At 36.3% G+C, this 17,359-nt stretch overlaps 1 protein-coding gene across 4 annotated transcripts in view; it reads right to left on the minus strand.

Moving 5' to 3' along the window:
* Window positions 1-17,359, minus strand: part of HECA (hdc homolog, cell cycle regulator) — a 76,843-nt gene that overhangs the window by 58,447 nt on the left and 1,037 nt on the right. For all 4 annotated transcript variants that reach the window (XR_009153620.1, XM_058170697.1, XM_058170717.1 and 1 more), the window contains exon 2: window positions 7,729-8,769. Coding sequence is in view for 3 of the 4 variants with exons in the window: in XM_058170697.1 (XP_058026680.1) it covers window positions 7,729-8,769 (1,041 nt within the window). In the remaining variant the exon portion in view is untranslated. The remainder of the gene's footprint in view (window positions 1-7,728; window positions 8,770-17,359) is intronic.

A 17,359-nucleotide genomic window follows, 5' to 3' on the forward strand; every position in this document is an offset into this window, starting at 1 on the left:
ACATCAGAATGAACAAAACAAGCATTCCAATTTTCAGTTCAACTAAGAAGCTTAACAAATACCTTTAGAGAATTACTATTGTACTACAGAGTTACTCTCAGCTGCATATCACATGCTTCAGAGGGGAGGATGGGCTCTATGCTACTGTAAATTCATAATAGATTTTTCCTTCATGTGCAAAGCAAAAATAGAACCCACAAGTTAATTAGGTATCTCCATATATTTATTTTCCTTCCAGTTATTATTTCATAAACGTCTACAGTATTTATACATGTGAATAAAAGTCATATGTGATTATCCTTTTTTGGCAAAAGAATGTATCACACAAACTCTTTATGCAGAGAAGAGGTCAGGAAAAACAGATTCTTTTCAACAGGAAATGCAGACTTTTTCAAACCATGAAATCTCTGCTATAACTCAGTTTCAGGAAAGAGTTCAAATTGCTACATGAATACATTTGCGTACTCTGCATAAATATAGAAAAGATTCCAGTGTGAAAGCAGGAAGGTAGAATTATACTATAGCAATTGTGCTTAACTCGTAATATACAAAATGGAAAAACAAAATTCCTACAGTATATATTTGTTTAGGAGAAGCTCCCCATTTCATGCAATTTTCATCTGGAAAAATACTAGAAAATGTGAGATAACTGTCTCTTCAGAGATGGATACTAGCTAGCCCAATTTAGGTACTTACCTGGATCTTATATGGTGCTAATCCATACCGTAGTTTGTTCAGTTATTATTTGACTAAATCACAGTTCAAATCTTATGTCAAAGTTTACAAACCAACTGGATTAATAACATACACAAATGTATAGGTGTGTTGTATGTTTGGTTTGGTTTTAGCTTAATATTGTGTGAGCCCAAACACATTATTCTAATCCTTATAGGATGACTAAGAACAAGCTCATTATCCTTTCCTCTCATTTATAAATCATCTCATCCATTTTTAACTAACAATAATTATGTTTATTGAGTAAGCAATAGTAAATACCAATCTCCAAGCTAATTTTCAATAGTCTTTAAACCAGGGGTCTCCAACCTTGGCAACTTTAAGACTTGTGGACTTTAGTTCCCAGGGAATTGAAGTCCACAAGTCTTAAAGGTGCCAAGGTTGGAATCCCCTGCTTTAAACTTCTTAGTCCTCAACCCAGTTTATTCTCAACTAAATTTCATGTGATATCTAAATCAAGGGAGCTATAAGAAATTACCAGGTATGGAATGGAGGCAGCGATTGCACAGAAGGACAGTGCAAGGTGAGCGTGTAATATTTCTATACTCTTCAATGATTTGTAAGTACCTGATAGGGGAATTGGATAGCACTCTCCTCTGCCCAATAGCTGGGATCACCTACCTGTATAAACATTTAGCATCACTATATTCCAGTCCTTCATCTATTCCCACTTCTGAAATTTTTACTTCTCTCCCTGCTAGGTAAGATGAGAAACAAGTTTACAGACTCCTCCCCCTCCCTTATTTGTATATATAAAAATTTATATTTTATAAATTTATGTACAGGTGATCCTCAACTTACAACAGTTCACTTAGTGACCATTCGAAGTTACCACGGCACTGAAAAAATTGACTTATGACCATTTTTCACACTTATGGTCACGTGATTTACATTCGGATGCTTGACAACTGACTCACATTTATTACAGTTGCAATGTCCCGGAGGTCATGTGATCATCTTTCGTGTCCTTCCCCCTTCAATGGGGAAGCCAGATTTATTTAACGACTGTGTTAACAACTGCAGTGATTCACTTAACAAATGTGGCAAGAAAAGTTGTAAAATGGAGCAAAACTCACTTAACAAAATTCTCACTTAGCAACAGAAATTTTGGGCTCAATTGTGTTCATATGTCGAGGACTATCTGTATTTGTATATATAAAGCATTTGTAATTATTTTGGGAAATTTCCTCAGGCCTCATTATTTTTATACTTTTAGGTTAAATTATTATGCTTTTAGATTAAATTTCCCAGGTTTAAGAGTGATCAGAATGGCTTCTTTAAATTCATACTGAGAAATGATAGGGCTGCCAAATCTGGATAGCAAGTAGTCAAATTAGAGGGTAACTTTCCAATTCTACTTCCCAGATGTTGTAGTTCAGTTCTGATAGCATCAATTTGGGAACTAAAGCCTATAAACACCCAGAAGCCCCAATATCCATAATTAAGCAACCTCAGGGTAGTAAAATGAAAGACAGGAAATACAGGAAGTCCCTGATTTATTTAGCAACCATTCATTTAGCAACCATTCAAAGTTACAATGGCACTGAAAAAAGTGACTTATGACCATTGCAGAATCCCAAAGGTCACACAATGGGTGTTTTGCAACCCACATGTATTTATGACCATGGCATTCTCTGAGGGTCTTTAGATCACCATTTGCGACGTTCCCAGCTGCAGTTAATGGAGGAAGCCAAATTCACTTAGCAATCATATGACTCATTGAACAACTGCTCTGAGTCACAACTATGGCACAAAAGCTCATAAAATTGGGCGCAACTCACTAACTGCTTTGTTTACCGACAGAAATTCTAGTCCAAATAAGTCAAGGACTCTCTGTAAAAACAACTGCTGCGGCTGCTGCGGCTGCCTTGTTTATAAAATCTACCTTTCAAATAGTCAAAAAAGGGTTTTTTAATAAATATACAGTATCACTAACTTGGTTGTAACCAATGTAATACTATAAAAAATATACAAGAGTTGGTATGGTTCTATTGGTAACTACGTAAGTATCAAAACAGCTCATACAGTTGCCAAAATGAAAAGTGTAATCTCAGTTGTGGAACAGCTTGTGGAATGCACAAGCATAATTAAATATTGGCCTGAACATTTCCACAAGGATAATTGTGCACTATCAGAATAGTACAATTGGATTGTGCAATCTTGACTGGGATATTTCTTTAGGGAAAACTCTAAGCAGGGTATATGCAGAATAAAAATTCTGCAGTGCTCTTTTTAAAATACAATCACATCAAGAAATACAAAACACAATGTTTTGATTACAAATACATTGGCTACTGCTAATCAAGAACTGGTAACAAGAAAATATGTGAACACAATGCACATTATTTTGATATTTGCACATTATTTGTAGTCATCATATACCTCAGCAAATGAAACAAATGCAGTCATGCCAGTCAGCATTTTTCACACTCATTGTAACCAAACTATGACTATGCTTGGGGTTTTTTTCTGACTTTTCTTTTAAAAATACTGCATCTAGGCTATAAAACAGGCTTATTTTGGAACTCAGCTAATTTGTTTTGATGATTTATTACCAATGCAGAACAAAACATAAATTAAGCCTTATACAGTTAAATAGCCAATTATGCAATTTGGGCTACAATCCATATTATTACTGTTCTTATCCAAGAGCAGTAGACAAAATAAACCTTTAAAACTATTAAGTAAAAAGTGTAACAATGCAGACATCAACCACAGAAAACCCTAAAATAATTAAAATACAGTCATTTAAAAACAAAGCTCATTTGAAAATAAATCTCAAAGATAGTATGGTCCTGGAAGTATTACTATGACTTACTACGATGGGCAAATACAGAGAAGATGTACAGTATATATCATGCTAAATTCTAATGTGTATGATTTTGGGTCTATTGACATGCATGGGTATTCTTAGCCATAGGAGTTTGCAAACCATCAATGCAAAGGATGAGCAATCTTAATGTTGTGGGACTCTGTATGTTGCAAAGTAAGAAAGGCTGGGTTTTGGAAGAGACTCTGCATTTCTAAATTGTGTCAAAATTGTGTAGGCTTATCTACAGTTTTGTGTTTTACCATTTTAAAATAGTAAATCATGTTTTCAGTTTTCATCAATCATGCCCAATGAAGACAGCAAAAGAGGGATTTGAAATTGAACTTTCTTGATTTATGGCTTATCAGGAAATCAGATCATTCAAAGTGAACCCACCACCAATCTTGCCTCATTTATCTTCTGATGGGTTGCATTGGGCTCTGGATTTGCATTACAAGAAGTAGTCACGGCCAGTGATGGACCATGTTTTCTTCCCATATTAGAAAACCCAAACGCTTAAGTTATGTTCAATGTTAATTTTAGTTAGCAGAAATAAGCTACTCTTGTAATTTACAACGTTAGGTTGGCTTGTTTCCATTAATTTCAGTTTTATCATTCAAATCAAAATTTTATTTATTTTATCAATTTAATTTTATTATTAATTTTAATGACCTAATCTATGCAGCAGTTCTCTTAATTCTTCCCATCTAATCCCTTTCTTTCTCTTAAGCCCAGAAGATACCAACAATCTTAAGAGAGGTTTCTAATCATAATTTGCCTTTCTAGCCTGATAGCTTTTGTCTTTGTCTAAATCTCTTATCAGAAAACGCCCTAACAGCAAAACTTCTATAATGTAAAAGTATTATTACAGTTCTGAACCTATTTAGTGACCATTCATGACCAGCACTGAAAAAAGTTACTTGCAATCGATCTTCACATTTACAACTATCACAGCATCCAAATGATCATGTGATCAAATTTCGGGCAGTTGACAAGTGGCATGCATTTATGACAGTTGCATTGTCCCATGGTCATGTGATCACCATTTGTAAGCTTCTCAGCTAATTTCCAACAAAGTCAATAGAGGAAACCAGATTTGCTTAATGACCATATGATTCATTAAACAAATGCAGTGATTTGCTTAACAACTGTGGCAAAGAGAGTCATAAAATGGGACACTCACTTAGCAACAGTCTGTTCGCAACAGAAAATTTGGGCTCAATAATGTTCCTAAGTCAAGATTACCTATATAGGTAGTCCTTTAATTAATGATCACAATTGGATCCTGAATTTCTGTTGCAAAATGTCTATTAAGTGAGTCATGACCAATTTTAATGACTTTTTTTGCCACGGTTATTAAGTGAACCACTTCAGTTGTTAAGTGAATCACATGGGCTTCCCCTTGACTCTGCTTCTCAGAAGTTGGCTTGAAATGGCAATCGTATGACCCCCAACACCCTGCAACCATTGTAAATATATGCCACTCTGCCAAGTGTCCAAATTTTGATCACATGACCACAGGTATACTGCGACAGTCATAGGTTGTCACTAATGTCACATAAATGTCACATAAGTCACCTTTTTCAGTGCTGTTGTAATTTTGAACAGTCATTGAACAAATTGCTGTAAATCAAGGACTACCTCTATCCAAACACATTAATCTAAAATCCAAAATATGTTTCTTGTAAACAAATGCAAAGGGAGATAATTTAGAATACTGAAGAAATACAAAAAATTTTCCCCAGCAATTCTTTTTCTGCCAAAGTTCCAAGTATATATCTGTAAATATAACCTGTAAATATAAACACATTATGAATCAGAAAGATGTGGGCAGCTGCCAAAAAGAAAAGAAAACAAATGTAATTAATCAAGGAGAGAAGCAACCTAGAACTAAGGAAAAATTTCTTGACAGAACAATTAATCAGTGGAACAAATTGCCTCCAGAAGTTGTGAGTGTTCCAACACTGGAGATTTTTAAGAAGAGATTGGATAACCATTTGTCTGAAATGGTTTCTTGACCTGGAGGTTTCCTGAGCAGGAGTTGGACTAGAAGACTTCCAAGTTCCCTTCCAATTCTGTTATTCTATACAGCCCCTTTTTTACACAATTCCTCTGCTATATACCAGGGTGGATAAAATCATTTAAATATGAATAAATCAAAAAAATATTTAATTTTTTTAAAAAAAATTGGCTTTTTTATTCTTATCAAATTTATTTTAATAAAATGCTTTTGGAGTAAAAATCTATCTAAAATCATTTTCTATTCAAGATACATTAATAATTTAGTTTATTCAGCATGAAATGAAGCTTAGTTATGTAGCATGTAGCATAAACTTATTCAATAAATCCAAGCTCTGTAAGCTGAGATAACATGCACTGATGCATTCATATAATTTCACAGTAACCATGAGATAAATCATAAAACAAAGTTGAGGAATATTCCTTTATCCCTTTGTTTTGCAAATCTATGTAACTACAAACTGTACGATTGTTTGAAGAGAAATGCATCTGTACCACCAGGCTCTAAGTGTGAAGAGGAAGGGCAAGCAGTAAAAATGAAAGTGAAACCTTCTAAGAAGCTTTTAAATATAATATTAAAGAGCACCTGCCATTTCAGATCCATCATGGCAGCGCCTGTTAGCGGGCATCAACTCACTTACTGCCTGCCATGTCTCTCACTTTGTTGTGTCACTGCCACATCACCAGCCATCCCATTAAAGTGAATGGGACAGTCGATGAGTCAACAGCGGATCAGAGGAGCCGCTGAGGGACAGAGGTGACAGTTGCTCTTTTAAAATTATGGTTTAAATCAAGTTGGTTTAAATCAAACCTTTTTATTAGTGATTTAAATCATGATTTAAATCAACTTGATTTAAATCAAATCCACCCTGCTACACATAAATTCTTTGCTAAAAGTACCGTACTTTTCAGAGTATAAGATGCACTTCCCCCCACCAAAAGAGGGTGGAAATGTTAATGAGTCTTATACATGGAATACATCCATTTTCACACACACACCCAAAACCCCACCCTGCGTGTCCCATTTTTGCCAAAAACAGGCCCGTTTTTCACAAAAATGGGGTGTGCAGAGGGTTTGGGACAGGGGTGAAATGTAAAATTTACTACTGGTTCTGTAGGCGTGGCTTGGGGGGTAATGTGACTTGGTGGGTGTGGTCAACTGTTTTTGTTTTGTTTTTTTACTTTTAAAAGCATTTTTTCTTTTGCAAAGAAAAAGGTTGTAAGAAAATGCTTTTAAAAGCCTCTGATGATCAGGCAACTCAGCTGGGATCACCAGAGGAGCCTTTTAAAAGAATTTTTTCTACAACCTCTTCGGCTGAAGAGGTTGTAAAAAAATGCTTTTAAAAGCCTCTGATGATCCCAGCTGAGCCGCGCGATCATCAGAGGCTATTTTTTTTTACTTTTAAAAGCATTTTTTCAGCCGAAGAAAAAATGCTTTTAAAAGTTAAAAAAAAAATGATCGCACGGCTCAGCTGGGCATGGGGGGGGGGCAGGGATTTTTGCTACCAGTTCTCCAAACTACTCGCCACCATCACTACCAGATCAGGAGATCTGGTCTGAACCGGGAGCATTTCACCCCTGGTTTGGGAGGCCTGCAGAGTGCTCCTGGGGGCTGGGGAGAGCAAAAATGCAATGCGTGGGGGGTTTGGGAGGTGAAAAATGGGCCCATTTTTCACAAAACAGGATGCGCAGAGGGTTTGAGAGGCCTGCAGAATACTCCTCAGGGCCAGGGAAGGCAAAACCTTTTTTTCTTTTTTCCCCCTTCAAAATCTTGGTGCGTCTTATACTCCAGTATAGTCCAAAAAATAGGGTATATTTCTTCTGCCAAGCTATTTTCACATAGAAGGGACAGTTGAAATTGTATTAAGCTTTTATTATGGCCTGTTGTGCTAGCCTTCATCAATCTGAGCATCTTCACATTGTATGAATATTTCCACATTTTTCAGCAATAGCCTTGCTGGCTGGGAATTCAGGAAGCTGGGAATTCAGGAAACTGAATCCCACATATTTGGGAATAATGCACAGGATGGAAAAGGCTAATGTAGACTGCCTTCCAAAAATGCAAGATATTAATAGAAATTACAGACTTCACTTATGCCATTTAAGAAATAGCCAATAAATTTAATAAATAAACAAAACAAAACAAAAATAAAAGCAACCTGTACCTTGAAGGTGACAGGGAACATCATACTCAATTTCATCATGTCTTGATGGGCTAAGAAACAAGGTTCCATCCACCAGTGGAAACTGTTCAAATACAGGCAATGCTCTATGGCATAACGCACAGTTGACAACATTTCGATGACTGGCACTGAGTGCTGCAAGAATGAATTTCCGTAAATCTTCTCCTTGACCCACTTGGGCATCATCCTCCATTCGGACATGGAAAGTGTTCAATTTATGCCTAGGTATGTGAGCAAGGAGTTCAGATAGATCAAGCCTTCTCAAAAATTGTACTGGAGCATCAAAATGTCCTGATCTATGTGCTTGTAACCCTGATGTCCCATAATCAAAGTGAGCATTTCTAAACATACCACTATTGGTCATATTCTTTCTATGAGGTTCTAAATGAATGGCATTCTTCAAAAATTCTCCTAGGTATCGTGAAGAGCGGGGTCCACTGAAATGGGTGGGGGCAAGAACAGAATAACCTGCAGGGGGGGACTGTCCAGGAGAACCACAGGGAGAACGGACTGCATAGCTACCGCTAGCAGTGCCTTTCTCTTGAGAGTTCTGCCTATCCATTGAATGCCGTCGTTGGAGATCATGGTTTAAACCTTTCTGTGGTTTATTAGCAGACCTGCACTTTTTAAGATCTTCTGAAGATTCAGATGTTGATCTTCCACTGCTTTTTTCAGATCCTGATTTTTTCTTCTTTTCATCTTGCATTCGTTTTACTTGGTACCAATCCGTGTCTTTTTTTAAATGGCCTTGCCCACATCGACATGAACAAAAACGGAAGGCAAGATCATATCCTTTCTTGGTCCACATATTTTGCCGACACTGTTTCTCATTCCAACTCCTTGCTCTTCCAATGCAATTAAATTGAGCCAGAATGCTGCTCTCCCATTCGTAAAAACACTGAAGATGCATCCAAGTGCTGTAAGGACAATGCTCATTGTTGCAAACAACTTTCTGGTAGTCATCTTTTTCTAGGTCAACGGGCCGTCCAAAGCTACACAACAGTGGTGTAGCACAAGGTGCTTCTGTGGAATGCAGAAAAGAAAGATAGATGAGCTGTATGATTCAAAATTAACTACTTGCTATCTTTATTTTAATATAACCTAACTATGCTAAACTACAATCCAAGAGTTCCAAGCACATATGTAGTACATTTAAACTATGCTGTGAACTGAGATTCCATATGTCACTAGTATTTTCCTTTATAAATGAGCACAGTATGCCTAATGGATTAAGCCTTTATTTGATTGTTCACAATACTTAAAAGCTCCAGAAGACACCATGACAAAAGCTCCAGAAGACATAATTCAGTACATTTTGTTTAAAACACCAAGTTTGAATTTTATGACATCTGTTTATTTCTTTAGTTTATTTCTTACAAAATGGATTAGATATCTTATCACAATGTTTTCAGAACAAATCATAACTAGAATAATTATCAGACTGTTTTTATTTAACAGCAGTAGTTAACATTTTGTTGCCTAGATATGTGTTTTTAAGACAGTAGTATCATTGGAACATGGTGGCTCAGTGGCTAAGATGCTGAGCTTGCCGATCGAAAGGTCGTTAGTTTAGCAGTTCAAATCCCTAGTGCCGCATAATGGGGTGAGCTCCTGTTACTTGTCCCAGCTTCTGCCAACCTAGCAGTTCAAAAGCATGTAAAAAAAATGCAAGCAGAAAAATAGGGACCACCTTTGGTGGGAAGGTAACATTGCTCCATGCACCTTTGGCATTTTGTCATGCCGGCCACATGACCACGGAGACATCTTTGGACAGCGCTGGCTCTTCAGCATTGAAACGGAGATAAGCACCACCCCCTAGAGTCGGGAACGACTAGCACATATGTGCGAGGGGAACCTCTACCTTTACCTTAAGACAGTAGTATAGACCTTAACTTATTTCTGGTAATTGCAAGTTTGTAGTATTTTTCAGTATTAAGCCAAAAATTAGCTACCAATGACATTATTTTAATATTAATATTGTACACTATTAAGAAGCTATTGAATTAGGTTTTGAGGTGGATGAATCAAAGAATATTGATATGTATTTATTTAAAGCAAGTCTGCTAACATGTAAACATCTCTCAAAACTACATTTCTTAAAAAAGTTATATTCCAGAGTCAAAAATTAAAATGGTCTTTGATATATTTGAAGAACTTCAGTAACTGTTATGGTTGAGAAATACACCTTTTGATTAACAAAGACTCCTAAGTGCAAAGCCTTAGTAGGTTAGCTTTCAGGAATTTAAACCTCTGATATGGTAAAAGAGATATTTTTAGAAAGAATGATACAAATTACGGTAGGCTATAAATAGGGCTATGTATTTAGCCCTAATATTTGGAAGCATAACCAATTCTCCCGAACCCCAAAATAAGAACATAACATTTTAAATCCCATAACAACCATTTTAAGAAAGCACAGATTTCCGGTAACAATATGCGACAACCAAAGCAATAAAATTAGAATCAATTATCCACATATACTTGGAATGCTTTGATTGGAAAATCCATATTTTCTTTTTTCATACTTAATTACTAGTGAATTCCATAACATAATTATCAGGAATAATCACCTAAAAAATTATTCTGAGACATGTGAATCTAAAGAATACTGTAAATCATACATTTTCAACTAGAAATAAAGATGATATTCTCCACATTGAAACAGCCATTAATAAATATATTAAAAAACAGTGGTGCAAGAATAAAGTCCACTTGATAATGACTGAATACTGACAGAGACTGGACCATTACATTATCATCTCATTTATATATTATGATTGGAATAGAATTTTATATTAAGATCAAACGATACTGACCCACACTGGACTTATTTAAGTTAATCAAAGCCAACTGCCATCAGTGAAGTCAATCAAGCAACATAAAATTTTTATTTCATATTCCCATACATTAACCCTCTGAGCCAATGTGAAACAATGATCAAATGAAGAACACTGAACTCTATGAGTTTTTTCTTCCAAAATACCATTTTGGACAACCATTCTCCAATTTGAAGCAATAAATGCTTCACATTTCATTTAGCAGCTACACATATAAAATTGGTCTGTAATTAAATGGACAATTATGATTCTTTTTATTGATTCTTTAGAAGAGTACAATACTCGTATTTTACCCTTTAGAAAGCTAGCTAGATGAATTTAAAATCCTTAGAATGATTAAAATCTGCCATTCAAAATTAACATGTTTAGCCAGAAAGTTGCCTACTTTAATGATTAAAATTAACTGCTCGTAAAATAAGGTATCCCATTTATAGAATTAACTGATTCTCATCTGCTCTCTCATGCATAAATTATTCACAAAAAGAAATATACAATGTACAAGCTTCTTTCTTCCAACAGAACAGTAGAAATGGGAAACAAAAAAAGAAAAGAAAAACAGTATGGAAATGTGGAAAAGTAGTTCTACAGGAAGGAAAAAGAAAAGAAAAGGAAGGAAACTGAATTAAGATAAGAAGCAGGGAAGAAATAACTAGACAGAGAAGAGAAAAAAAATATGGAAACCCTAGATCCAGCATATAAGAAACCAGATCATTCGAACAACCAATCAAGTGAACCAATCAGCTTTTCAGAATTTAAATACAGCACTAAACAACAGCCAATCACACGATCAACTGACCACACTGGCACACAAGACATATATAATAAGCTAAAGAGGAACAGAACAATACTTCTACAAAACTCCCGCTGGTGGTTACCTAGTCTGGTAATAAAACGTCAGGAATTAAATGGCAAGTTTTGAGAACAAACTATCTCTGGTCTAATTTCTCCTCCATCCACCATTATAAAAAAATGAAAGAAAAGGAGGGAGGAGTTTTTTTTCTTTCTTCTTTTTGCGATCTGCCTTCTATCTCTTGCCCACATCAATACTTTAATTCTTTTTTTTTTAACTTGCCTCCCATATTCTTCTCTTAAATCTTTATTTCTGTCTGTATCTGTCTATATCCTGCCTAGTCAATCTAAGTCATGATCCCATCCCTACCCTCTTCCACTGTCTAACTTTGAAATTATCAGCCCAGACCCCTGTCTCTCTTCCCCAAGTATCTTCCTGCTCCTCCTGTTCTCTTTTCCCCCTGGTTTGATTCATCAAACATTATTAATTTTATTGACAACTCCTTGTTATCTTCTTTTCGTTGATTCCTCAATTCTGCTTTTCCCTCTATTCCTTCTAATGGCTCCTTCCTTTCCTGGGCACCTTGGTCATTGGTCATTGTCCTTTGTATAATAGTTTCCAGTTTTTGATCTATGCCATCCTTTAATTCTATAATTGCCTTATGTTCTTTATGCTTTGAAACATCCACTCCATCTCGTTCAAAGTTCTGCTCGTTTTCTCCTTATTTTGCATCTTATCTTGTTTTAATAAATTCCACTTTTGGCCAATAGCCCAAGAACCATTTGTTCAAACCTGAGGTTATTCTTCAAAGTATACACTCATCACAGTTCTTTATGTTCCATAAGTAGTCAATCAGTTCCATTTACATAGTCCAGGGAGTTATCCAAGCCTCTTTAAATCACCTTTATAGATTCAGTCATATAATTTAACATTCAGGGGTCACTTTGTCTTTCTGGTTCCCACATTTAAATCTCCAGTGGTCATAGGGTAGGTGTATATAGTCTAGTAAATATTTTCACAGTCCTTTAAATGGGTATTCCCAGGCTTGTATATTTTCCTTTCACCAGCCAGTGACACTCTCACGCTAATTTTCAATATTATTACTAAAAAACTGGTTTTAATTATTTTAAATTGTGATTCAATTATAGAAGCAGTGTTAAATCCGTAATTCCAGCATTTTAAATTGCCTTCCCAATGTAACGTCTTCCCAATTTGAGAGTCCAATTTCTTACGTTTTGAAGATTTTTTTTTTCTCTCTTTAATCCTTTCCTTCCAGTCTTGTAATTTTCTCAAGTGTTTGATCGCTGCTTTAACAGATAGTTCTGAGTAAATCTTAGATTTCTCTTTTGGGGTTAATTTTCAGGTAAAAAAAGTCCTCTCACCCAGTTCCACCCTGTTCACCAAAATCTGTTCCAGCTCAAAGCTTAGATGATCATCAGCTGTCCCAGCTTTGTGGCAGCCATCTTAGGCTGTCTCTTCTCCTCATGTCTGAAAGGGAAAGTAAGCCCCGGGTCAGGCAGGAGAGCTGTGACTCTGAGACCTCGCAGGGCGTCCCTCTTTGCTTCACCGCCCCTCCAAGGTGGCTTTGGCTCCTTTTGGAGCTCACCAACGGGGAGAACTCGGCACGGAAACACGGAGACCAGCTTTCCATGTCCGATCTTGCCGTAACGTCAACAGGAAGTTTTATCAACAGAAATGTGAAACTCAATTGACGTTATAAATCAAGGACTGCCTGTGTATCCCATTTATTTTCACATATACTATAAGCCCATCTACAGATAAATAAACTCTTACATTTTTAACTGAAAAAGTGCCACTTATGGATTATCCAATTATGAAAATTAAAACTTGAGAAAATTCCAAAGTTTGACTTATCCTCAGGTGGCATTTTTCATGGCATTTTGATTAAAAATTTGTTGGTCAACATATTAGTGCATAGGTTTACATATAACAATAATAATTTTCTTCTTCTATTAGGCAAACAATTGCAAAATCTATAGCTACTTTTGAAGGGGTTCTGGCTAGCCAGTCAAAGCCTTTGTGGGAACAATATATGGCATATTGCTATGCACCTCTAGAAAACCCATTTCAGTGTTGGACCTAATGTCTACAAAAGCTCTCCAAGTCTATTTTCCAAAGGCTGAAAATGTAATTCAAGCAACTTCCTGTTCTCTATGATATATTTCAGGAAATGTGTAAGTCACTTCTGAAATGCCAAGGTCAATCTGTACCAAGTAAAAGCACAACATTCCAAAGCTAAATCACTCCACTTTGGACAAATAATTTTGTGACTAAACTGGAAAGTACATTGTTCTATTTTCAATACCATGAAATTAGCAATAAATCTTAAATCTGTCTTAACCAATTTTTACACATAGGATTATATGCCATTCTGCTCATGCACAGATAGTGGTCTCACCCTATTGCATAATGCCAGAGTTACATAAGTCAACACTTACATAACTTGGGAATTGTCTTTATATTAAAGTTTGTGATAAAAATATGCATCAATTTTCATAATAAAATCAAATAACATAATGAATACTGAAAGCAAAATTTTATGTAATTTATACAGTCAAATATTATGGGTCTGGGTTCTTTCACCAAAAAGACAAGCAAACTTTACTTATTTGGATATTTTCAGTTTTGCAATATTATGAAAGAATTCTGATGAAAGAATTAGCAAGTCTTCACATGCTCACTTTACTCCAATGTATCTCCAACAACTAATTTGAACAAGTTTGGTGCAGCCATTTCAAAGGCCTGTATACTTTTGAACCATTTGCAAATATGTAGTTGACATGCCTGTGTATGCTTCAAAAACTATTTTGAACAAGTTTTTGTAATTCACATTGCTGTCAATTAAAGCACATGTCATTTTCTTTCAGATATTCTTTAAAAGTAATGCGATTCAAAATGAAGAGTCATGCAAAGCTCTATCAGATGACCTATTGTACAAACTTTTCATATGCAAGGGAGCTTATAGAAAATGGGTTGGATAGAGAAAATTAAGAGATTATAAACCTATGTAATAGGATTATACAATATGCAGGTAGCTGCACATAAAAATTACATTTGAGCTAATAAAATACAAAATTATAATTTCCAAATAAAGAAATTAAATCATACTACTGTATAACTCCATTCTCCACAAGTTACCTGAGAACCAAGTTATGAGTTTTTAGAACTATGTTCACTTAAATACAAAAAATTAATTATTCTTGAAAATTAAGAAATTAAACACCTTCTAATAAATTCCTAGGTTTAAGAAACATAGATCATACATTTACAGACATCACAAGTAATACATTAAATATTTGAGACAGCAACATTAAGCAATCTATAAGTCTATAAGTTAAATAGATTTATGTATTGAAACTCTTATTTCAAACTTGTACTTGCTATGTATTCTTACAACCCTCACTCAAGTAATTAAGCAAGATATAATTTATAGTCACTTTGATCTAATTACCTTCCCACTAATCAGGTTCTAGATCTACAGCTTGGACATACTTCCCCATCTCTTCTGTAAATACAATTCATAATATTAAAAAGGCACATTTTGTACTTAAAAAAACCATAAACCAAAATTTTAAAATACAAGTCTGTTCCAGAAAAATATAGTAATTTACTTGATGTTCAGAGTCGTGGTCTTTGAAATGAAGATATTCGGAAAAACAAATGGATTCGATCTCCTCCTGATTTGTTTTCAATATGTTTCCACTTCAAATATTTTTATGACAATATTTTTATATGTATTTTGTCTGCTGTGAAAAGTAGCAGCTTCTTGCAGAATGCAACCTGAAATTTTCAGGATTCCACCAAGTCTATAAGGGTCACGCTAGTATTTTGATGACTTTTATGTATCTTCCAAAGCCATGTTGGCCCCATTTTAGTATATTTCTTCTATAAAATTATTCATAAAACTAAACAAAAAAAGTTCCAGTTATATCAAAGCTATTACAATAACATCTTTCAAACTGAAAAGAGTTTGACTACAGTGACTACAGACAGCAACTGCTTGAGAGTTAGCCAAGAATCCATGAGTCCTCTGATTTTAAAAGATTTAACAGTATATAAAGATTTAATATTTTTACACCCTCTTTTTATGTTTTTGTCAGTTAACAAACAAGTTAACAAGTGCCAATGTCTGGGAATATATTCTTACTAGGATATAAAAATAGTTATCTATACATTATTAGATTTCATCCAAAAGTGCTGAGCATCAGCATGTATCCTAAATTTAGTACAAAATATCAGATTGCTACATTTCATCACTAGCAGGCATTGCACCGGAAGTTATTCCTAGGAGACTGCAGAATTTAAATTTTGTTTTGCTATGAACAGAAAACTGTATTTTCAGATGTATATCCTCTATTTCACTGTCATAGGCAGAGACAAAACACCTATTATTTCAAATTCCTCAGAGATCATTATTTGCCCAAGTATTTGCAGTGTTTTGCACATTCCAGCAAGGACTAGCATGAAAATAAGAATTCTCTGGTGAAAATTTTCTCGTAACATTTTTCAAACACAAAGCAAAACAAAAAAGCTTGTTCTTATAACACCAACACACAAAACTAACCTGGCAGCCACCAAAAGAAAGTAGGAAAATGTTTCACACATGCCAATTTTTTTAAATATTGGGTACCTACATTCTGCACTCACAAAATAGGCTCCCAGTTTAAAGAGAAAAAGAGGGAAGCTGAAGCATTTGAAAGGCTCATAAGATGATTAATAGATTTTTCCCCTCTTTCTCTAACTTATTTCAGTGGAGAGAGTGAAGAGCAGGGAGGACAATTTTTTTGTTTCACTTTATTTTAGGTTGTAGGCAGGTTGATAGAGTGAGATGATGGCACAGCTGCAGCTAAGCTCCGCTACCGTGCAAACTATCCTGTGGCAAATATAGAAGTCTGTCATCAGCAACCTATTCTGTCTTTTTAAAAAAAATAGAAACATCTAGCTATTATAATTCTGATATCTGAATAAAGCTGAGAGGGGTCATTCCCCATAGACACTAAGCTCACAATTGTGTGGGACATGACAGGCTGCTAAGCATGCACTTGGGGAGCAGAGCAATTTCAGAAAGATTTGAGTGGTCAATGAGGGAAACACTACAAGCCATGCACATAAACAAGACCCATCTCTTCACAGAGGTAGTGAAGACAGGCTTGAACATATGACACTTCCTACCCAGCTGAGTCCAACTACTGAGACTCCAACTTGATCAGAGCATATTTTCAAGCAAAACATGCTGGCTGTGTTAAAGCGAAAGTAAGATATGATACTTGAGACGGGGGGGGGGGGAATCTCCTTTTTCTGCACCTTTATTTGGGGGTGACTTTTATGTACGGTATGCCACAGCATGGGCTTTTTCTCGTCCGTCTTTTTAAAGGAGAGAGACGCGTCTCCACTCCTCAGTGTAACTTCGCTTTTTGGACACGAACAGCGAGGGCATAAAAAGAGTTTTCTAAATTTCCCCAGAAATTAGCTTATTGCGGGGGCGGAGAAAGAGACAGGAGGAAATCCGTCAGAAGGTACACACACACAAAAACACCCAAACCCAAACCCACACGCTCTCCTTACACCGCAAATGCAACGTTTGGGGAGGGGGGGGACAACACACACGGGATTATGCAGCCCGTCTTTGGGGGCCCCACGTCCCCGCACAACCTTTCGGGGGGGGGGGCAGAGAGCGGGGAAAGGGCACGTGGGCCGGGCAAGCGGGCTCTTTTTTCAGCCCGGCCAAGCCGTTCGAAGTTCCCACTCCCGAGACCCGGCGGTGGCAGGCCGCGCGCCCGTGAGCGCTGGCGGTGCAACTCAAGCCAAGGAAGAGAAAGGCCGCGCTTCCCTTTGGCTCATCTGCATGCTGGCCCGCTCCGCTTCTCCCATCCAAGGGCTGCTGCGCCATCGAAGGCCCGGCGGCTCTCCCATTATTAACAGGGGCGCCTCCGGCTCTGCCCATCCGGTAAAACAGGGAAGAAAA

This window comes from Ahaetulla prasina, chromosome 1 (genome assembly GCF_028640845.1).
Source record: "Ahaetulla prasina isolate Xishuangbanna chromosome 1, ASM2864084v1, whole genome shotgun sequence".
Taxonomy (NCBI): Eukaryota; Metazoa; Chordata; class Lepidosauria; order Squamata; family Colubridae; genus Ahaetulla; species Ahaetulla prasina.